This window comes from Typopeltis vanoorti, unplaced genomic scaffold (assembly GCF_054136105.1).
Source record: "Typopeltis vanoorti isolate ZY-2024b unplaced genomic scaffold, IOZ_Tvanoo_1.0 HiC_scaffold_24, whole genome shotgun sequence".
Taxonomy (NCBI): domain Eukaryota; kingdom Metazoa; phylum Arthropoda; class Arachnida; order Uropygi; family Thelyphonidae; genus Typopeltis; species Typopeltis vanoorti.
This window is the reverse complement of record NW_028328064.1, coordinates 3,501,764-3,526,685: the sequence shown is the minus strand read 5'-3', so window position 1 is coordinate 3,526,685 and position 24,922 is coordinate 3,501,764. Positions and strand designations below refer to the sequence as shown.

At 34.8% G+C, this 24,922-nt stretch overlaps 1 protein-coding gene across 2 annotated transcripts in view; it reads left to right on the top strand.

Moving 5' to 3' along the window:
- The window catches only part of SCAP (SREBP cleavage activating protein), a 408,865-nt gene that overhangs the window by 105,068 nt on the left and 278,875 nt on the right, over window positions 1-24,922 (top strand). For both annotated transcript variants that reach the window (XM_090415224.1, XM_090415223.1), the window contains exons 8-9: window positions 4,046-4,160; window positions 20,152-20,342. In XM_090415224.1, the coding sequence (XP_090271350.1) occupies window positions 4,046-4,160; window positions 20,152-20,342 (306 nt within the window). The remainder of the gene's footprint in view (window positions 1-4,045; window positions 4,161-20,151; window positions 20,343-24,922) is intronic.

The window sequence follows — 24,922 nt, the reverse complement described above, 5'->3', positions numbered from 1 at the left end:
TTTAAGAGAAAGTATGACAGCTGGTATAGGTGATTTATAGCCTCCCTTGATGAGTCCTTGATTCACTGGAAGTCTCAGATAATAATAATAATATATGTTAATAAAATAAAGAGCCAAAAGGCTTCACAATAATATGTGTTTTTATGCACAACTTATCTAGTTTGTATTCTCCTAAATTACCACTTGTTTATTTGGCTGACCTTGTTTTTAGTGTCCAAAAGTATGTTTCTTTCTGTCATTCAACCTAAAAAGTTTATATATAATGGCTGCAAGGAATACAGTATTTTCAATTGTACACCTGCAGTTATAACTTAAGTTATCATTATTACTTTATTCTACAATATTTATTCCCCATGAAGACACAAGCAATATTTTTTGCTAATTAAATTTCCAGACTATAGTCAGAATATAGAAAAGTTGAAAATAACTCAAACTGAATTTATTATGCAGTCATTCTACTAAATAAAATTACATTATGCAAAAATTTGATAATGTAAAAAAAGTAAACAAATTGTGGTCAGAACCATTTTTTATCTTGTTAGAATATTTATATTTACTTTAAAATTTCTATTAATTAAAACTATTGGAAATCATTATAATGTTAAGGCTATTCTTACTACTTGTAAAAGCTATGTATGATTTGTTATAGGCTTGTATTACTAAAGGAGTGCTGTGTTTTAGTAATTAAGATTACTCAGCCTCATACTGTGGTGCTAGATTTTTCATCCTCTAAAACAGGCAAACCATTGCCATAGTTTCATCCATAATTCCAAACAGCAATGAACAAGTAATTGAAGCCTACTAGATTTTATGTTTTCTTGATGTATTGCCAAAAAAAAGTTCGATGTGCATGTCTTTTTGATGTAAATAAAGTTGTACATGTTTTTAGCACATCTCTTTTTATTTAGATCATGATAATCATTGGACCATGTCATCAAGCCAAAGAATTGTTATTGAGATTTAATTTGATAAATGAAAATTACGCAATTCTTGTTTTGTTAATTACTGGTGAAAACCATGTAAAAAGTAAAGCACTTTAATAAATTAATTACTTGTTTTGCACAACAGTATAGTGTACTTCAGATTGGGAGACAACAAATAAAAAAAAGTGTTATTTTACAAAGAGATTTCTAGACTAGTAACTGTCATTTTTTTTTAAATTCATTCAACATGAGACAGATGTTGAACATAGGAACAAGATATCAGATGCATGGTTCTTTTTTACAAGATATGGCATTTGTCTCATAGCTTAATTCATTAATCTGTAGGCCCTCTATAAATGATGCCCAACATTGATTTAATATTAGACCTTGGTTTTTATTATACTGGGTCAGGCATCTTACCATTTTGCTTGCCCTCTTAAATTTATGTATATAATTATTGAATTCTATTTATGTCATTTTAGTAAGTTGCCAGTTAATTTGATGTTTTTTGCTTGTGGTGTGAAAAGCTAGTCCAGATTTATATGCCTATTTATTCCCTACATGCCTGATATGTTCCTTTTCATGGATTTTTCCAGGCCGTCCTTCTTGTCCAATGTTACAAACCCCAGGAGTTTTGTATGCTGCTAGTTTGAATCTCACTATGGGCATGGATATTTGTAATTAACAAGAGTTGTAGATAAATTTCATCATCCAGTGTGAGACCACTTCCCTGCTTATTGGAGACCTCAAGTGGCTTGGGAAAAAAGTTCCATGTTTGATTTTTAGAACAGGATTTCTGGACAAATAAAAAAACTTAAAAATTTTTAACCACTCCATAGTACCAATGGACTGTAGGTTTAGAACCTTTCATGGGTGGAAAGACAAAAAAAAGTGTAGTGTGTAGACAACAGATCATGATCAAATCATGTAATAATAATAATGGAAAAGTATTGTGAATTCAACCTTGATGAAATGCACATAGCATTTGTAAATTACCACAAAGCCTTTGATAACATCATAAGATATAAGCTATTGAACATTTAATAAGTTAAGCATTCCCACTATGTGATATATATATATATATATATATATATATATATCTCAAAGCAATAAATAGCTGTGAAAAAGAGTGAAGAAATTACAGGGTGGAAACCAATAAACTGAGTCTGTTAAGGATGCCCTATTGTACCACCTCCTATTCAATATTTGTTTAGATATTAAGGAAATGGAAGAAAGATAAAACCAGCATATTAAACTAAGATGTGGAAGTACTATAGAAAAGTTCTATTATTTGCAGATGATGATAGCAATAAATGAACTTCTTCATGAGTTATGCTAATGCATACTTCACCATGCAGATATTTGAAATCATATCTGATGGAGTGGTTTGGTTACTCCTTATTCCTGAAGTGTCCTATGTTTGTATATTGTGTGTATATGTACTTCTTTCCAGTTTGTTTGTTTTGAGGGATGAAAAACCAGAGCTTTTAGGAGAAAAAACCCTCCACCTCCATATGAGACTGGCTAACTCACCATTTGATTGAAAAGATCTGATAAAGGTTCCTCACATCATTAACGGGTTTCGAACCTGGGTCTTTCCAGCCAAAGAGCCCGTCTATACTGAGCTATGGAGACTCCAAAAGAACTCCAGAGATCAATATTTTCCTTTAACAAAATAGGCAAAATTTTGGTATGGAAATATTGACAAGTAAACTGAAAATAATGGCTTCTAAAAAGCTAGTCCAAAGGTAAATTATGACTGACAGTGAATGTGTTGATTTTAAAATAGTTTTAAATGAATTTAAATGAATCAACTGTTTCAAATGCCTTAGTTTCAAACCACATCCAAGAATGAGTTTATAAAGTTTATATCAAAATTTTTTTTCCTCTACTATATGGAAATGATGTAAAAATAATATAAAGCAAGAAATGAAATTTTTTAAAGGTATCTGTTGTGTAATGATAAAAATAAATGATAATAAAAAATAACCACAGTAATTAACTTTAATGAAAATCACAGATATTCCATACTGAAATTAACATTTCATTGTCAGTGTGTGGAAACAGCTGACAATTCAAAGAACAGGAACTCAAGGTAAATACAGCAATCAGTTTGCTAATTAAAATGGTTGTGTTATAGAGAAATAATATTAAAAACAAAACAAAAAAAAAACTTTTTGATATATACATCAGATGAGAATCTCTCATACTTTTGGAAAACAGAGAGAATTCTGATTTGGGATAAACTAGTGTAAAAGGGCTTCACAATTTTCTTTGAAAAGGCATTTATATTGAAGACTTCTTCTGTGGAGAAGAGGAGCTTCATCCCACAAGATAGTTTGTTTAGTATCAATACTGTGCTATGTTAGACCAGACTTTGAGGTTTCAGGTATTCAATTAGTATTGATGTTCATTAATTCTCATTTCCACAGAATGATCTGTCTGCCCTAAGTATGTTAAATTACATTCACAAGGTATCTGGTAATTTGCTGATTTGAAATTCAGCAAAATATAAGCAGTTAATAAAACATCTTTTGATAAATTGTTTGGTGTTATTAATACTGTTAAAAATAAGTCATGAATGGCCACTGAAAACTTCCAACTAAATTCCCACAGTAGCACTACTGTGCAGTTCAGTATTTTCTCTAGTAAATATTTCACTGTAATTCTGCTTCATTGGTCTCGATGAACTCTCTGTAATAATTTGCTTGCTTGGTTGGCTGAGTAGTTAGCATACCTGCTCTCCAACCAACAGGCTGTAGGCTTGAATCCCATCATGGGCATGGATATTTGCAGTTGTCTTTAGGTAGGTAGGAGATGAATTTCATCACCCAATGTGAGACCACTGTTCAGCTTATTGGAGATCTGAAGTGGCTTGAAAAAGTTCCATGTTTGGTCTCTAGAGCAGGGTTTCCAGGCTGTATAAAAATAAAAAAATACCAAAAAACCCAAGGAAATTATCTTTCATGCATATATTGGCCACTGAATTAAAAACTTACATGGTGGGAGCCACACAGAAAAAAAAAGTTGAATGTAACATAATCATCTTCTATATTTCATTGGTCACATCAATACTAATATCAGCAATTTGTAATTAACATTTTTCCCTTTCTTTTTGGTAGAAATACTTTTTGGCGTGCCATGGAAAGAAACTGGAATAAAGAAATTCTATGTAAAAAGTAGACCCAGAGTTATTACTTATGCAGTAACTTTAATTTTGAAAACATTTAATCCAAAGTAAGTAATTCAAGTAAAAATTGATTCTTAATGTTTTAGTTATACAATAAAAGGTTGATATAATGATTGTCGTTATACTAGGATTTTGTTTGCATGACCAGTGGAAATTGTTAAATAAAAGAATATTTCTTGGTTATAATTAAAACACTTTCATTATAATGGGCACTTGATCATTTTTCTGCTGCTGTGTAAAAATGAGTATCACTGTGGCATAGCTGTTTACCTTGAATTATACTTGCTACACAGAATATTGATTGAAAGTTAAATTTAACATGAAATATAAAGTATATCAACACTCACTTAATAAACTATAGTATGTTTATTTTCAGCTTTATTTTTGTTTTACTCTTTACATTAGTTTATCATTTACTATCCTTGTCAATTTCTTGATATGTACTCCCAAAGGATGTGTGTGATACTCTGACAGTACCACATGATTAAGTTTCTGGTATACTAATTGTTAACAGGATATTTTCCTCCAAATTAGTCTTACATGTCAGTATTCCAGTATTGTCAAATCTTACATTTCTGTCTTCGAGAATACTTCTGAATGCATCAATCCATTTGACCTAATGCATTTTCAGATACACAGCACTATAAGTTGACCACTTAAGCTCTATATGTGTCTAACATAAAAATAATTTTAAAAAAAATCCACCAATATTTTAGTCTTCCTCTATCTTTTATCTGCCATCTTGGCATCAAACACCTCTTCTGCTAACATTTCCTCTACCATTCTGTTTAACACGTTCGCTGCCAACTACGAGTATACTCATAGTTGGTATATATGAGCCTCACAAGCCAACTACGAATATACTCGTATGTCGATTACCGACGGCAACGAGATTACTCGTACTGACCTTGAAGAAGTGAAATAGCTTGCCGTGCGATGCATAGCAGCAAACGTGTGTATACTCGTAGTTGGTATATGAGCCTCACAAGCAACTATGAATATACTCTTATGTCGCTTACCACCGGCCATGAGATTACTCGTACTGACCTTGAAGAAGGGAACGTGCTTGACATGCGGTAACAAACTATGCCCGAGGAGCGTGGCAGCGAACGTGTTAAGTGACCATATCACCTTAGTTTATTTCTATTCACACTAACAATGTTAACAAAGTCAAGTTCCTTTCTGATATCTTTCTTTTTAATGTTATCCCACCATTGATGTCATCCGTTCACTTCCCTAATTTCTCTGAAATTTCGCTGGTCTCTATTGATCAGCTGTATCATTTCTAATCCAGCTCACTGATTCATAAGTTTGAATTTGAATGCTGTCTTGTATATTGTGGGCTTAGTGCTTTGGTCATTCTGTCTTTTTTATTTCATATAAAGTTATTGAACTGATGCCCCACCAGCCCAGTTTTGTTTATTCTGTTGTCTATTTCCATATTTAATTTGCCATCTTCACTAACAACCGTGCTAAGTATATGAGGGTTGTTTGAAAAGTTTGGTAAATTTCCAATAGATCGCGACACAGTTCGTTCATTCATACCAGTGTCAGCACTTATCATCTTTTTCATGACTCCTGGCAAAATTTTATCCACGTGCGACGTGTAGTTCTCGTTTGGCAAATATTTAAAATGACCGTGTCCACGTTTTTCATAAAAATGGAGAAATTCGAGTTTTGTGCAGTGATAAAACACTTCTATTTGAAAAAGTGGATGGCTATGCAGATCAGAGCTAAGTTAGATGTAGTTCATCGGAACTCTGCACCATTTAAACTATTTATTTTGGGATAAATGAGTTTAAACGTGGTTGTAAGTCCATTGAAGATGAAGTGTGCTCCTGACTCCCGACCGAGGTCACTACAAAGGAATTGATTGACAAAATCCATGGTATCGTTATGGAAGCCCACCGAGTGAAAGTGCATGAGATTGCTGAAATTGTAGGCATCTCAACTGAATGGATGTATAATATCCTGCACGAAAAATTGCACATGAAAAAGCATGATAGGTGCCTCTAGTGTTGATCAGAAACCCATGCGAAAAGACATTTCACCACAGTGTTTGGCGATGCTTAATCGCAATTCGCAGATTTTTTTGTATTGATTCATGACTGTAGACGAAACTTGGATCCACCACTACACACCTGAGTCCAAGCAGCAGTCAAAACAGTGGACATTACCCTGTGAAAGAGCATTGAAAAAAACTGTTTTGTCACCTGGGAAGGCAATAGCCACTGTTTTTTGGGATTCCCAAGGAATTATCATGATAGATTATTTCGAAAAGGGTAAGACAATAACAGGAGTCTATTATGTGTCATTGTTTGACTGTTTAAATGAAGAACTGAAGAAAACAGCCAAGATTAGTGCACAAAAAAGTGCTCTTTCATCAAAACAATGCACCATCCCACCACACATCGGCCATCGCAATGGCAAAATTGCACGAATTGAGGTTCGAATTGGTTCCACATCCACCGTATTCTCTGGACTTGGCCCTGTGACTTCTTGTTCCCAAACTTAAAAATTTGGCTTGGTGGGAAAAAATTTTCTTTGAACGAGGATGTCATCAAGGCTGATGTAGGAAGTTTTTTACCTTGGGTATAATATATGTTAAAGATGCCAAGCTATTTTAAACCTGGTTTTACTTCATTTCCCAAGTAAGCAAACAGACAAATAAGTCAAGTTTGCGTCTGCACATAATGCAAGTCTAAGTGACCCGTAAAGTAGTACAAGTCTAAGTGACCCGTAAAGTAGTACAAGTCTAAGTGACCCGTAAAGTAGTACAAGTCTAAGTGACCCGTAAAGTAGTACAAGTCTAAGTGACCCGTAAAGTAGTACAAGTCTAAGTGACCCGTAAAGTAGTACAAGTCTAAGTGACCCGTAAAGTAGTACAAGTCTAAGTGACCCGTAAAGTAATACAGATCTAGGCTACTCGTAAGGGTGGAATAAGCTCTGATCACTATTCTTAATATTTACCCTTAATGCAAAGCCCATCTCCTTTAGGAGATGTATGATGCTATGCATTAAAGGCAAGGGGGGGGGGAGCACTAACCAGACTGGTTTCGACCTTTATTGAGGTCTCATCAGTGGGAGCCAGGCTTAGAAATACTAAGGTTAAGTAATACAGAGCTTATAAGTATTTTACCAAAACAAGTTACCATAAGGTGCTTTGACCTTATTAAATAAAAATCTCAGGATGAGAGATAGATGTAAGAAGTACCTTATGGTAACTTGTTTTGGTAAAATACTTATAAGCTCTGTATTACTTAACCTTAGTATTTCTAAGCCTGGCTCCCACTGATGAGACTTCACTTCAATAAAGGTCGAAACTGGTCTGGGTAGTGGCCCCCTTGCATTACATTATTGCAATACATCTCCTCAAGGAGATGGGCTTTGCATTAAGTGTAAATATTAAGCATAGTGATCAGAGCTTATTCCACCCTTACCACGAGTTGCCTAGACTTGTACTACTTTACGGGTCACTTAGACTTGCATCATGTGCAGGCGCAAACTTGACTTATTTGTCTGTTTGCTTACTTGGAAAATGGAGTAAAACCAGGTTTAAAATAGCTTGGCATCTTTAACATATATGTCATCAAGGCTGTCAATGACTATTTTGCACAATTTGACAAATCCTAATTTTTAGATGGGATGAAAAAAATGGAAACTTGCTGGACCAATGTGTAGACCTCGATGGAGACTATGTTGAGAAATAAAGGTGATTTTTTCCCCAAAAAAATGTATTTAACTTTTTTTTTACAAACTTTTCAAACAACCCTCATTGATGTATTTTATTTGTTCTGTAGGTTCTCCATTTTGAAGTTTTCCATCATCTATGTAAAGCAGACAGCTAAGTTTGATATTGCTGATTCTGATATCAAGTTTAATGGCACTTACTTTCACAGTGTGATCCATATCCATAGGTATGGATCACATTGTGATCCATAGGTATGGATCACAATGTGATCCATATGTATGATGAATAAGAGTGCAAATGATGTGCATCCTAGTTTTACTTCTGATTTTACATTAAACCATCTTTTTGTGCTTCCTTCAATTCTGATTTCTGATTTAATGACTTGAATGTGGGCTACATATTGCTCTGTATAATGTCTCATTTACTCCATATAACTGTAGCGATTTAAACAGCTTATCTCATAGTACTTTGCCATATACTTTTTTCCAGAGCTACGAAACATACAGATCCTCTTTATATTCCTGTGATTTTCACCTGTTTGTTTGTCATAAAGTGAAAATCTGATCCTGACAACTCCTACCTATCGTAAACCCAGCTTGTTTTCTTTCCAGAATTTTTCCTAGTTTCTCAAATATACATAAATTTGATTTGGAACACTCAGTATTGAAATTCCCCTGTAAATTCTCATATTCAGTTTTATTTATCATTTTATACATGAGTGAACTATGAGAACTTTACTCCAATAATCTGGAATTTGATTTTCTGCCTAGGCTTTCTGAATTATGCAGTACAGACTGGAAAATTGTTCTACTCCAGAATTGAGCATTGCTAGGTTGAATATCATTTACTCCAGCTGCTTTTCCACAATTCAGGTTTTTTCTGATGATGTTTTTCCCCTCCAGGATTGATATGCATTCCTGATTGCATTCCTCTTGGATATTTCCCACCACAATTCTATCACTGCTTATCTTATTTAATAATATTTCAAAATAATTACTTCTAGACTTCTGTAATAACTTCAGTTTTTGTTACACCTTTATCATCTCTGATCCTTTTTTAATACTCTCTCCCATTTCGAAGTTTCCTCAGTAGCATCTAGAATATTTTGTCACCTTCATGATATTTGTCTTACATATTCTTACAAGTTTACCCATGGCTTTTCTGTAACTACTATATACAGTTGGGTCTCTTTTTATGCGGTAGATACATTCCACAGAAAACCGCATATAAAAAATCGCACAAAAAAGACTTAACTTACTTTGAAAAATTAGGGATACGTTCCATAATTTTCTAAAACCGCATAAAACCGAAGTAATGAATTAAAATAAACCTAAAACGCATAAAAAAGTTTATAAAAATTCAGGGAAATAAGAATGCCTAAGTTTGTTTTAAAGCTTTATTCATTTAATTTTTGTAGAAAGTTTTTTAACTTGGTTTTTAATCTGGTCTGGCTCCCACTGACGAGGCCTCAATAAAGGTCGAAACCGATATGGGTAGTGACCATTGCCTTTAATGCATAGCATCATACATCTTCGCAAGGGGATGTGCTTTACATTAAGGGAAAATACTAAGGAAAGTGATCAGAGGTTAATTCACCTTTACCATGAGTTGCCTAGAGTGGCACTACCATCAGTTGCCTCAGACTCACAATGCGTGCAGGCACAAACTTGACTTACTTGTTTGTTTGCTCACTTGGGAAATAGGATTAAAAACCAAGTGTATATAAAATTACTTGGTGTCTTGAATACATAATATACCCAAGTTTAAAAACTTTCTACATCTATCTCTCATCCTGAAATTTTCCTGCAATCTTCACATTATGAAGTGCATTCCTTTTAAAAACCCGGTTAGCCATCCTTTGCTAGCTGAAAATTCTTTATCAGCCTGGGAAGCGGAAGTAAATGGCTCCAATTGCTTCATCTGTTCATATAACCGAAGAGCTTTTTGTTTAATTAAATAACCACTTATTGGAATTTTTCTTCGAGTTAATTCTTCAATCCAAATTACGAATGCTTGTTCTTTCTAATAAAGCATCTCTTGAGTACGATGATAATTTGGCACTTAGTTTTGTGCCAGAAATGACAGATTTTCTTATTGTGACCTCATTCTTTTTAATCTCTTATAGTAGATTCGCCTAAAGTAAAATGTTTACCAATCGCCGTGGAACCCTCCAAAGAAATTGCTTTACTTTGGCGCTTTTTTCCTTCCACTGGGCCAAATTAAATCTTTAAAATAAAAATTAGCAAAATTTAGACTTACGATAATGAAAAGACAAACACTTACTCACATGCAAAATTAAACTTCACTGACTTACACGTTACGCCAGAATGTGCCACAACACACTGTTTTGTACAATGGTACATAAGTTTTGAGGTTATGCACCGCATAACTTCAAAACCGCATGAAAAAGATACGCATAAAAAGAGACCCAAGTGTACTTACCTCTCTTATGTTTCTCTGTCTCTTTTCTCATTCTCAGGACATCTGCTAACTTAACTTGCTAGTAACTTGCAATATGCTTTCTTCTTTTCCAAGATTACATCTTTAACTTCTTGTGTTCACCACAGAGTTAGGGATTTTTCTATCCTTGCAAATAACTTGACCACATGTGCTCTCTCAGCTGAAGCAATCAGTGTTTTCTTTAGTTTGCCACTGATGCTCTAAGTTGATTGTTTTCAAACTTTCATTGTTTCTTGAATGATATTTGTATTGTTGACTGTACATTTCACCTCTAAAAGCAGCATGACTTTATTTTTAAAACTCCTTTACATATTTTCTTTTTAAAATTATATTCATTTTTATTCTGTTTCAAACTAAGTGGTGATCACATCCAAGGTGATACAGTAGAGAAGGCACAAAGGAAAGTGTTAAAGATATCAAATTGCAGAATGTGGATTATGAGGACGGATTGAGAATTTGCAGACCCTAACAAACAGGAGAAAGAGAGGTGTTATGATAGACACCTACAGGATATCACAGCAGATGGAATTTTTTATTTTATGGAGTGCTGATTGGGGAGAGGATGAGAGGGCAGCCACGAAAGTTATGAATGAATGCAGTCAAGAAACGGGTCAGAGCTAGTTTTTTTCTCGCATTGAGTGATGCATGATTGGAATGACTTTCCTTTGGCAGTGGTGAGTGCAGATAGTGAGAATGAATTCAAGAGAAGTTATGAGAGGTGGTGTGATTGATATGTAGACTTCCTGGAGGCCTGTTGTAATAATAATACAGATATACCCAGTCATATGGCATGTTAGATTCCAGACCATCATCGTAAAGTGAATCACTATTTTTTATTTATCTATTTTTTCCTCCTTTCACTTGTAGATACATGTAATAACTTAATGATGCTTTAAGCAGTTAGTATGTGTGTTATTGATATATTTAAAGCACTTAGTTACATCAGATATACGAAAGAAAAGTTTAGAATAATTTTTGCGAACAAAAAAGTTATTCTGTGAATAGCTTGACTTAAGGAAATACATCAACCAGTTTCGTCATCAATTTAACCATTAAAAGTTTGCCCATTTTGACAATAAGATTATCATGTTTACTGATAACTGTAGTAGTATTGACTAGTGTAGCAGTTTTCACTTCACTTAGTCATGTTTGTTTTTTCAAAGAACTGTAACAACAGTGGTACAAGGTAAATTTAGCTTATGACCTATCTCATTGTTTGATACACCATCATCACTAAATTTAATAATTTTAATCTGAGCATGTAATGTAATAGATTTGTCTTCTTTTCACTGGAACAGCACCCTTACTTTGAATTTTATCTACCATTATTAACAACAATGATAGCCAAATACAGAGATATCTAGCAACTATGCCATGAAACTGAGTTCACAAATACGGCATGTTGGTTAATTGACTGCTACATTATATCCTAAAACATTGTAGGAGCAATTGCTGCATTGTATAAATGGGCATTGGTTATAATTGAAAAGCATCATATGAGTAGATCATCATAAAACAAAGCATCATAAGGCAGGGTATTACTGTATACAGAGCATTATCCTAAAATTTCCAATAATTGTTACAGAACTAGTGGATCATAGTAATGAAGAAATGCATCACCTGAGCATGAAAAGAGTAATCATAATGGAAGACTAATTATCCAGATATTGATTGGATAGCAGTAGAATCTCATGAGAAGAATGAAAATGAATTTATTGAGCTGTTGTGGGACAACTTCCTCAAGCAGCATGTGACAGAAGGAACTTGAGGTCAAAGAGTTAGATTTGATTTATAGTGTCAGAGGGCGTTTCAGTTAAAGGCATAACTATTCTGCCTCCGGTTGGTGACAGTGATTATGTGGTACTCACTTGGGAAGTGACTAAATTTATGAATGTTTCTTTCAAAAAAAGTTGCATGCTGAAGTACAAAGCAGGAAATTATGACCACTTGAGTTGTATACTGAGTTCAGTGGAATGGGATCGATTGCTGGAAGGGAAGAATATTGACAGTGCATGGGAAGCATTTAAACAATACTTAAATGATGCGGTATCAGAATGTGTCCCAAGAGTTCGAAGAATAAATAGGGTAGGAGTCAAATGGATGTGTAATCTTATTAAGCAAGAGATTCTTAAGAAAAGGATGATGTGAAGGGATGTGTGTATAGGGAAGATTTCCATTATGAAAATTATAAGCAGCAGGCTAGAATAGTCACAACTGTTGTATGGAAAGCAAAGTCTGAGTATGAAAAGAAACTGGCTCTGTGTGCTAAAGACAACCCAAAAGAATTTGATCAATATGCTGCAAGTGAAAGAAAGAATAACTCTTCTAAATGCTAATGGTGTGAGGATTACGGATTCAGAAGAGGTTGTTCAACTAACGAGTGCCCATTTTGTTAAAAGCTATCAACCTGGTGTATGCAACACTAAGCTCACTGCTGCCTCTTCACTGGATGAAAAAACTTAGGTTTATGAAGACAAGGTATTAGAGCTATTGCACAAACTGAATAAGAATTCAGCAGTAGGGACTGATGGGATATCAGCATCTAAAAATGCTGAAAGCGTATTCAGCTGAACTGTCTATTCCTTTGACCAGGCCGTTTAATATAAATAAAGATACCAAGAAATTATATACTTGGTTTAATCCTTTATCCAAGTGTAAGCAAACAAAGAGTTGCCCCAGTCCTGAAGCATTTTCAGGACTGGGGCAACTCGTATATAGAAGCTAATGACTTCACATCCTTAGTATCCCATAACGTAAAGCACATATCCTTGCAGACATGTATAATGCTATGCATTATGGGAAGGGTCACTACCCAGATCGGTATTGACCTTTATTGATGTCTCATCAGTGGGAGGCAGACCCAGAGGCAATACTTAGGTCGAAGGAATGAGTCTCAGAACAGGGAAGATTCCGCAGGAATGGAAAGAATGTATGGTAATTCCATTGCACAAGGGTGATGCAAAGACTGATGTATCCAACTATCGACCAATTAGTATCTCAGGAGTGGTGGTGAAGATTTTGGAAAAATTGGTTAGGGCTTGCATTCAGAAATGGGTTGACAGTTAATCTCTACTTTGCAATGAGCAACATGGGTTTACTAACGGAAGATCATGTTTTAGCAGCTTGCTCACATTCTATAACAATGTTACCATTTAACTACATAAGGGGAATGGATACACCATGATACTTTTGGATTTTGCTAAGGCTTTTGACAGAATATAGCATGGTAGACCGTTGTATAAATTGGAGAATATGGGTTTGGATTATAGAATATTAGCGTGGATAAAAGGATGAGTGACTGACAGATATCAATAAGTGGTGTATGGGTGATGTGAGTCTGCAAGATTTAAGGTAACCAGTGGTGTACCACAGGGATCGGTGCTTGGTCCACTGTTATTTCATCTATACATTAATGATATTGGGAAGGATTCGACAAGCGACATACAACTATTTGCTGATGATGCAAAGATAGGTAGGGTAATCAGGATATTCAGTGCTTGCAGAATGATTTGAATAGGCTGGAATTGTGGGCATGGGAAAATTGATGACAGTTCAGTGTCAGTAAATGTAAAGTCAAGCACTTTGGTGTGATTAGATATCCAATGTCATATTATATTGGTGGGATTATGCTTGAAGAAACTGATGAGGCTAGGGATCTTGGAGTGTTAGCAGATAGGAAGTTGAAGTTCAGAGGAAATGTAGCAAAGATTGCAAATACAACTCAAAAGTTAATTGCAATGCTGAAACGAACGTTCACATGTAAATATAAGAATGTCATTTTGCCTCTTTACAAGGCATTGATAAGGCCTCACTTGGACTATTGTGCACAGGTCTGGTCTCCTGGTTTTCATTGCAATTCTGATATAGTGGAGAGAGTGCAAAGAAGAGTGTTAAAAATGATGTCAGGATTGTGGAATACTAATTATGAAGACAGATTGAGAATTTATAGACTGCAGACACTAGCAAACAGGAGAAAGAGTGGGTGATATGATTGAGACTTACAAACATCTAAAAGGGTCATATAGGATTTCAGTTGATGGAATTTTTCAATTTATGGAGGGTGGGTAAAGGACAAGAGGGCATCCTTAGAAGCTGAGAATGCCCTAAGAAGGGGGTGAGGGATAGACATTTCTCTCATAGAGTGGTGCGTGATTGGAATTAAATGCCATTGGATGTTGTGAGTGCAAACAGTGTGAATGAATTCAAGAATGAGTATGATAGCTGGTGAGTGTAGTATGTAGCCTCCTTCGATGAGCCCCTGACTACCTGGAGGTCTCTTTTAATAATAATAATAATAATAATTAATTTCAAGGAGGGAAATTCTTCATCTTATAAATTCCAACTTCAGTCCCCAAACCATTTGTTTTATGGTCAAAGCTGAATTATTCCACACAATCTGTAAGGAATGTGAAGAACCATTTGAAATCTTTGCACTATTGTCTCCAGTCCTTATCTATTTCAAGTATACAGAGCCTTATCCTAAAATTTCATATAATTAGTTTTAAGAAGGGAAATTGTTCATCTTGTAAAATTCTGCTTTAGTTCCCAACCCATTTTCTTAAAGGTCCAAGCTAAATTATTGAGAGACCTCTACATGGCCGAATGTGAAGAACCATTTGGAACTTCGAGCTGTTGTCACTTCTTATCTTATTGTGTACACTCTGAGTATCTCACTGGATTCTGAAGAAACAAGAATTAGATAGTTGCCTCGATTCCTTGTGGATGAGGACATGGTGAAGGATCCAGAATTCAGCGACCAAGATTGTGACTAGTCTAAGGTATGCTCCTGAGGATAAATTAAGTTCTGTGTTCCAAAAGCTAGCTGATAGGCAGAAAAATAAAAAGAGGAGATATGATGGAAACATTAAAGGAGATATGATAGGATCCTTTACAAGAGGAATAAAAATAATAAACATTGAAAAATGCACCGGAGTATTGCAAAAGCTTAGAGAAAAAGATAGTATAGAAATTATTGGCCATATTAAAGCAAACATTTGCTTCCCTTGTTTGCTGATTGGTTAACACATACTCTCTGAAACCAATAGGCTTCAGGTTTGAATATTGTTGTGGCCATGGATCTTTGTGAATGTCTTTAGGATGAGTTTTATTTATTCTTATTGGAGGCACAAACAAATTGGCTTGAAAACATTTCCAGTTTGGTCTCTAAACTGACTGCTGTGAGACAGTGGTTGAAGTGAGTTATTGAGAGAGAAATCATTGAACATCTACTGTCCTCTGCACAGCATCAAGAATTTATGGGGAGGTTTCCTTGTTGCACCACTCCAACATGAGAACAGTATACTAAGGTTGGATGGATTTGACATTTGTACAGCATTAGTAGCTGGGTGAGGTAAGGAAGCTGTTGCTGTGATATGTTTATACCAGGACAATCCAAAGGGAAATGTCATTCCAGGAAGAGAAATCTGATCCTATCTGAGGATTTGTATATTAAATAAGGGAAATGAATCAAGATACTTTTTGGTTAAAAAGGCATAATTTTGCTAGCATTAAATGTACTGACTAGATTATCCTCACCTCATTGAACAATAGCTTGAAGGATTTTGCTTGCTTCACCCCCCCCCCCCCCAACCAGCCATGACATCTATAGACGTCCAGCTAAATCTGGATATGTTTCTGTAACACCTGTTGTATAACATGAATAAGAAGTGCTGCAATTTGGTCTCACTATTTCATCCACCTCGGCCAATAGAGAAGTTAAAGTACTGGTTGCAAATGATCTTGAAATTTGGGATATTTGAGCACCGTGAAGTTTATCAAATAAATAGCATATTGTCATCAGCAGAACTATTATTAGGGTTATTAGTTAGTGAGAGAAGATCATTTATGTATAAGAAAAAGGGTGGTAGGTAATAAAGGAGAATACTGGGTAATCCTGCATAGGGATGAAATCTGCAGAGAGGAACCATTCACCATTATGCACAATGATTTCTGATTGTGAAAGGGAAGCTGGCTTTCTATTCTTTGCAGCTGAAAGTTGCAGAGAACGGAAAGTAGATTAAAGGATGGCAATTTGCTGAGCTGGCCTAGATTTCAGACTTACTAAACACTCAGGAAAAGTCAACAGCAGCAGCACAGGTTTCTCCAAATCTTCACAGAACACATTCAAGCAGTCAGTCAGAGGTATGTAGTATTATAAAAAAATAATTAAATCATGAAATTTAAATGACTCAGAATTATTTATGTATCAGAAATATGTTCAAGAAACACCAGTGAGAGGAATATCAGCTAATTTAACATTCATTTAATTTGCCTTCCATAATAAATAACTATTAAATAGTCGAATTAACGAGTGTTCTTGAAATTTCTAGTTGTGAAAAATGACTAATTTTTGAAAATTGGACTCTACTTTAATTCCAAACTACTCTTGTTTCCATCATTTTAATCAGACATAGTTTCATTTTAAGAGAGCATGATTTCTTAGTTATATCAATAAATTGTGTGCTCTTTCTTGACTAACCACCATTACTTATTTTAACCCTGAAATGGTTCAGAAATGTACTATATATTGCCTTGAGAGCAGGATTCCTGAATTATCTAATCTGAGCTCACCAATTGTTCAAATTTTTATATTTAGTAACGTGTTTATAGGTTTATATTGGCTGGAATTATTGATTTAAAGTATTGTAAACTTTACATGTAAATTGAAATTATATTCTTGTTAACGCAGTAGCATAATGCGAAATAAAAGGTGATTATTCTGGTTCTGATAAGATTGACTGTTCTTAATTCATATTGCAGAGCTAATATCATATTATTTTACACTTTTATGTTTAAAGTGAAATCCAGTTATTACTTTGCAGCATAATTCAAATGAAATGATGCTGTAAAGTAAGAAGAGCTAATTTGAAATTATGCTGTGAAGTAAGGTCTTCTATGATGGAACAGCTATCTTCTGATATTTATGTCATGTTTAATTTCATCTACATTCTTTGAAATAGTCCAACAGATTAAACTTTTCTTGATTCATAAGTTTAGTCATATTTAGGCAAGAGTGAAATGTTCAGAATTTCACTCTTGCCTCAATTTCAAATGCAATCAGTGTGTTGATTAATCTTTCTGCATGTGTTTAGCAGAGGACAAGATTTAGCATTCTAGTTAAACAACATGAATTTGAATTTGTTCTCTAATAAAATTTTGTATTATACACTTTTTTTTTTTGTATTAATTCTATACAAAAATTGTAGAATTTATAGCACATTGGTGTCAATAAACATAAAAAGTGCAAAACACCTATTGATATATTTTTTTTGAACAGTTAGAAATTGAAGTTAGTGGTGAATGCACATAACGGCCACTGAATTAGGAACATTTTAGAAATCGGTGATTTCTGTATAGGCATGTGACTGCCAATACTGATCCTCTTCAATTTCATGTGCATATTTTGGTTAGATATTGGGTTGGGAATCGCCTTCATTGAATGCTTCGGTGAATTTCTGCACACAGGAAGTTCTGCTTGTGTGTACAAGCCTTCTCAGATGACAGTGATCTTGTTCCTGAGAGACTCTCTTAGGACCACAGTTATGCCTTTTGGACAAGCAGTATGGGTGACAAAGCCACTTTACAATGGAGCTAGAAGCCAAAGACTGCCTGCCCTTTCTGGACACACTGATCACACGTCTTCCAGAGGTTCCTTATCATTATCGGTTTATAGAAAACCCAGACATACAGGGAGATATTTACACAAACAATCACACCATTACCTTTCTCAACAATATGGTATCTTAAAAACACTAACCCATAGAGCTAGAGCAATCTGTTCCAATGACATTGCTCTCACTGCTAAACTTAATCACCTGCGCCACACCTTCCTAACCAATGGCTATAATCCCCAATAGATAAAAATACTAAATGCTACCCAGAAATCCCCCCCCCCCACTATCTACCACAGAAGACTACAACAAATCTATCACCATCCCATACATTGAAAGTTTATTTTTAGCTCCCACTGAAGAGACCTCAATAAAGGTCGAAACTAGTCTGGGTAGTGGCCCTTCCCCTAATGCATAACATTAGACATATCCGCAAGGAGATGTGTTTTGCATTATAGGAGATACTGAGATAGGAGTGTTGGTAGCTTTCTCCACCTTTGCAACGAGTTGCCCTGGTGTGGTATCACCTTACCCTAGTCCTGAAGATACTTCAGGCGCAAACTTTGTTTGCTCACACTTGGATAAAGGATTAAACTAATTTTATTATACTCTAACCAAGTGAAAAATAAACTTTCAACAACCTTCTCTAAATCCAGAGTAATTTATTAAAAAAGGGTGGCACACCATTTGGCAACTCCTATAGGTAGAGATGACCTGCGAATGCTTCTGCCTGGTATTTCCACTAGGGCCTGGCTCCCACTGAAGAGACCTCAATAAAGGTCGAAACTAGTCTGGGTAGTGGCCCTTCCCCTAATGCATAACATTAGACATATCCGCAAGGAGATGTGTTTTGCATTATAGGAGATACTGAGATAGGAGTGTTGGTAGCTTTCTCCACCTTTGCAACGAGTTGCCCTGGTGTGGTATCACCTTACCCTAGTCCTGAAGATACTTCAGGCGCAAACTTTGTTTGCTCACACTTGGATAAAGGATTAAACTAATTTTATTATATCCCATACATTAAAGGCACATCTGAAAAGATATCTAGGGTGCTTAACAAACATCAACTGCGCATCGTATTTAATCCTTATGTGAAATTGGCAACTCTCATCTGTTCACCTAAGGATAGATTCACTCCTTTATCACATCCAGGAGTCTATGAAATGCCCTGTTCTTGTCATCAAGCCTACTATGGACAGACAGGAAGAACTGTGGATATCCGCCTCAGTGAACACAAAAAATATATCCGCCACTTTTGCTATGGCAAGTCAAGTCTGGCAGACCATGCTTTGGATACCCCGGCACACAGGATCAATTGGAAAAAAACAAAAGTACTACACAGAAGCTTTTACAAGTCAGAGGTTGTTCCTGGAATCAACAGAAGCCTTAAAACATACTCCAAAACTTAACAAGTATGGCTGTATAAATCTGCCAAAGATTTGGGAGACTGTCATCCTAAGACCAAATTAATATTTATTTATTTTAATTTTAATTATTTAATTTTTTTCAAATCTTTGGACTACTATTTTCCAAAACTTTCAAGGACTACTATTTGGACTACAGTTTTTTTTTTTTTTTTTTTTTTAAACTTAGTTGGCGCCGTATTAGGACCTTAGTCTTGTGTTGCATGCTGCAATTATTTATACTAGCCCCACTGTTACACTGAATTGTAGTTGTCTCGCATTTGTAACAACTTTGTTTGTGTGCTCTGAAGATGCTGGATATAATACCAGTGAAATATTATATCCTATAAACTTTTAAGTTAATAAATGGTTATTTTCTTATCAATCTGTGTTCGATTCAATACCGTTTAAATCCAATTCAACATGAGCCACTTTATCATATTTTGGTGAAAATCAGTATTTTTTGGGGGGGGGGGTAGGAGAGAGAGCACAATATTTTTGGTGAAGATTTCTCAAAGACATTTTTTATTTAAATCAAATATGAAATAAATGGAATTTGTATGTTGCATTCCCCATATTCTCTTAATACAGTAAACTTTTACTATAGCAAACCTGTGGGGACCTCAGAAGTAGTTTGTTGTAGTGGAGCATGTATTTATTTTTGTGAAATTCATAATGTCAAAACTTTCTTCTGAGCAAATGAATGGAAGTTTTCTTATTGCAAATCATATAGTTTGCTGTTTTTATTATATAAATATGTAAAAAGATTATCTTTTGATTTAACTTTGGTTGTATTGGCAAAAGAAAAAATAAGTCAAATTTGACTATACTGAGATACATATGTATTTAATTATAGCCTGCATTACTTTGACAGGTTTGTTAAAAGTCTTCATAAACATCTGCAGTACCAGTATCCACATAATCCATATGCTGAAAATTTCACCTATCTTGAAGAAGAAGAGCAAATTATACATGTATATTTTCAAGATCTCCATACTCTAGCAGATTTTGTTCCACTTGGTGTTACATATATCATATTATTCTTATATATCTACTTTTCCGTCCGTAAGTCAGTCACTGTTCTTCCATTGCAGTATTCTTATTAAAGTTTTTTTTTTTTTTTTAACTCTAGTGCTAAGAGTACTTAAGTAGTTCATGTTGTATTAAGTAATGTAATCGACATGACTGTGATTAATGTAATGTTGCTGTGTTGTTAGTTGTATATGTTTGTTTTACAGGAGGAAACTGGTGAAAACCTCACTATCTGAAATGGATTAACTCAATCTTACTTGAAAAAATGCTTACAAAATTCTTATTCTTAACAAAATTTGAGCTTATATTTTTTTTGTCAAAGATGTATGTTTCACTAATTACATTTCTGAATATGATTAATAAATGCAGTCAGCACTTATTATTACTATAGTAAACACTATGGTAAACTCACTCACTGTAACAAATTGCTAAGAAGTTCACACCAAAGCCCATTACTTACAATGTTTTGCCCAAAGAAATTCATTATAGCTAACTATACACTATAAACTATTCCTGCTTTCCCTATGATTTTAATGTATTTTTATAAATCCTCTCCTCCTCCTTCTCCTGTCAAATACAGGGGTCAGCTACAAAAGCTTGTGTATCTTTAAATGAAGTTTCAAAAATTGATGTTCATGTGGTGAAAATTTCCCTCTAGAAAAAAAAACAAAAAAACCTGAGCCATGTTGCAGGATTTGAATTATAGACCTTACTGCTTGGTATGTTTCATTGCTTTTTAAGTAATGGCTTTCTTATTTTTATGAACAATCTTAAAATAAAAATTTGGATTATGAATGTTGATTAATTGGTTTAGAAATTTGTGCTTGCAGTAAAACATTATAACTCCCCCAATAGCTACTTAATATTCTGGCTCATGCTACAAATCAGTGATTTCTGTAACTGGTCACACACAGATGATGAGCTATATAGCAGCTATTAGCTGTCCAGAGAACGTGATTTACTGCTTGCAGTAAAACAAGAAATTATCCATCAATCTGTTGAGTCTAGGTATTTACAATTTAACACCCCAAGTTAAGAGTGTTTCATGATTAGCAAATACAAATGTCATTGCATAGCTGGTCTTATATGGATGTGACAAGGTTTCTCTTTCAGCAATTTGGGGATTTATTTTGTCTCACAAAGTGGGCTAAAGCTAGAGAATACAGCTGAAAGGCATAATTTAGTAACTTTACTTAAATATAGCAACTTTGTAGTCATACTGTTCCTTTTGGCCAAAAATACATCTATATATTTTTGTCTTTGTTTAAAATATAGAGCATAGAGTTGGCTGCTTCAGAAATTTCTTTTTTTTAGGTGATGAAGCTTGCATAAGTATGTTAGCCTTGTCAAGTCTGATGTTAGCAACATTTGGAGGTAGGTTGAGAGGCTTCATTCTGTATGTAACATGAGGTCTAATGTCAGAACTTGATGAGGCCTACTGCAAAGTTGACTAAGTCTAAGGACACTGACATTTCATTAAGTTGTAGACCTCCTGCCTGACTGCTACTTCACATCCATAGTGGGTGCTACTCTTAGGACTTCTAGTTTAAAATCTTTTGCTTATTATTTGTGTATTTTATTACAGTTTTTATATTTTATCCCAGAAGGATAAAATGAAGCAAGCAGTGATGACAGCACAGTGGTAAAAAACACTGACCAGGCATGCAGGCAGGAATACATATCCATACTTGAAGAAGAAAAAGCCATCAAAGGCTTGAAATGTGGAAAGGCTGGAGTAGATGATATTCGACCAGAAATGCTGAAGTATGGTGGTATAAGAGTCTTACATTGGCTGCACTGCATAGTTCAGAAAGCCTGGACAGAGAGACGAATTCCCGATGATTGGAGTAGATCTCTCATAGTACCCATATATAAAAAGGGAAATAAAACTGAATGTGAGAATTACAGAGGTATTTCCCTACTGAGTGTTCCTGGCAAAATCTATACAAGTATACTTGAGAAACGGTTGAGAAGAATTGTTGAAGAAAAGCTTGGTGAAGAACAAGCTGGATTCAGGCCAAACAGAGGCTGTCAGGATCAGATCTTCACTTTACGACAAATAGTCGAGAAAGCATGGGAATATAACAAAGATCTGTATTTAAGTTTTGTCGATTTGGAAAAGGCATATGATAAGGTGCCAAGAGAGAAGCTATTCAATACGCTGCAGTTATATGGTGTCAATGGGGCATTATATCAAGCAATACTTAGTCTTTATTTAAGTTGTAAGTCAGCAGTTAGAATTGAAGGAAGTACAGGAAGATGGTTTAATGTTAAATCTGGTGTGAGACAAGGATGTACATTATCCCCTCTGTTATTCATTATCTATATGGATCACATTATGAAGGAAAGTGGTATTAAACATGATATCAAAATTGGAGATGTTAATGTCAGCTCTTTGCTTTATGCGGATGATGTTATACTTCTAAATAAATCCGCTACAAGTCTGCAAGATTCTCTGACTAAATTGAATAGCTGTTGTAATAGATATGGTATGAAGGTCAGCAATAAAAAGATAAAGACAATGAAAATAGGCAGAATCATTGTGTTGTGAATGGAGAACCTGTGGAACAAGTAAAACATTTTAGCTACTTAGGCATGATTTTTACTGAAGATGGTAAATTAAATATGGAAATAGACAACAGAATCAACAAAGCTGGTATGGTGGGAAGTCAATTGAATAAATTCATATGGAATAAGAGAGAAATTAGTCGGAACACTAAATTAGCTGTATACAAGACAGTGTTCAAACCAGTTTTAACTTATGGATCTGAGAGCTGGGTCAGAAGTAAAACACTTGACCAAAGACTAGAGACTGCAGATATGAGAGTCCTGAGAAAGATTAGAGGTGTGAACAGATGGTGGCATCAATGGCAATATCATATTAAAAATGAGGATATTAGGAAAGAACTTGACATTGTCTGCATCCAGGAATGCGTTAGCAGAGCTAATCTCAGGTGGTATGGTCACCTAAACAGAATGGGCGAGGAAAGATTAGCAAAACAAGTGTTCTCTGCCAGGTTGGCAGGAAAACGACCCAGAGGAAGACCGAGATATAGGTGGATTGATAAGGTACAAAGTGCCTTAGACGATAGAAATATAAGATCTGATAATGTTGGAGTCTTGACAAGTAACAGACTGATTTGGAGGAAAATTGTAGATAGGAAGTTAGTAATGATATAATTTTTTCATGTAGTACTATCATATCCTGTACACCCCTTGTGGGTACATGGCAGGAATCTGATGATGATGAGGATATCTTTTATGACAGAGATGAATTATTGGAAATGTTTAAACTGCTGTTTAATAGTTGAATTTAGTCAGTTCAATAGGCTAAACAAACACAATGATGGCATTGCCATTTGGGATGAAGAAACACAAAAGAAGATCAAAATTTATCTTAGACACCCTCCTGGATGTATGGTCTTCCCACATTCATAAAGCATATGTTCCATTATGACCTGTCATTGACTGCCTAGGTTCATCTTGTTTAATAAACTCTCTAATTTACTAACACCCAGCATGGGTAAATCCACCACCTTTATTAGAATAAGCACCATTTTAAGTAAAAAAAAAAAAACTGTCAAGTATGTCATAGCCATTAGACTTCTTAATCAGTCATGATATTGTGTCTGTCATCATGAATGTTCCATTAGATGAAACATTAGTTTACTCAACAAGACTTTACTGCATATATTGTTTTTTTCTTCAATCATCCACATGGTTTTGTCATCCACATGGTCTACTTCAATTTTTATAAATTTTACCAGAAAATAGAGATTATTGTGATGGGAAGGCATCTTTATTCTACCTTCACAAATTACTTTATATAACAATTTTAATAGCAATGACTCTGTAACAGTCATGATAGACCCTCAGTATGTGGATGATATCTTTGCAGTATAGCAGAGTTTGCTGTCTTCAGGACTTTCTCTCAAAGGTCTCTGTGTTTCATTCTCAAATAGTTTACTTTTGAAATTGAAAAGGAGGTCAGTACATTTCTTTTCTAAACCTCCCACTTTTGCTTTGTCAGCCAGATGGGAGCATTCAGTTTGCTGTCTTTAAGGGAAGAACATACTTTATTGAGGCATTGCTAATACAAGAAATGCATTTTATCAAAACCACCTTGTTTAACAACTTCACTGAGTCTTTTGTAAGCAAGGTAATCAATAGTTAGTTACAGGGTCTTCTCTATTGCCACTCTCTCAAGAGGATGTTACCTGTACCATCATTCCATATGTCAAAGATGTTTCATGAACAAATCTCCCAACTACTTAAATCTTGATCTCAGAGCAGTTTTTGCCTGATTGAGAACATTTCTTCCTTTATTGCATGAAATTGCATAAAGAAGGATATAAAATCTTATTACATCACCCCAGTCTGAATAGATTTGATTGGCTTTATAGTAAATTGCCTTCACATAGCCCTCCTTAATGTGCGTGCGTAACATATATAACATGTGTTATATATGTTATGCACTCGCCAGGACTTTTAGAACAGTTTGGACTATGCTATCCTACTTTGTGTGGCTGACACCATTTCATTGCTGTTATGCTTTTGCATTTCATGAATTATTAGATTAAATGCTACTCAAAATGGCAACATAAATGGATAAA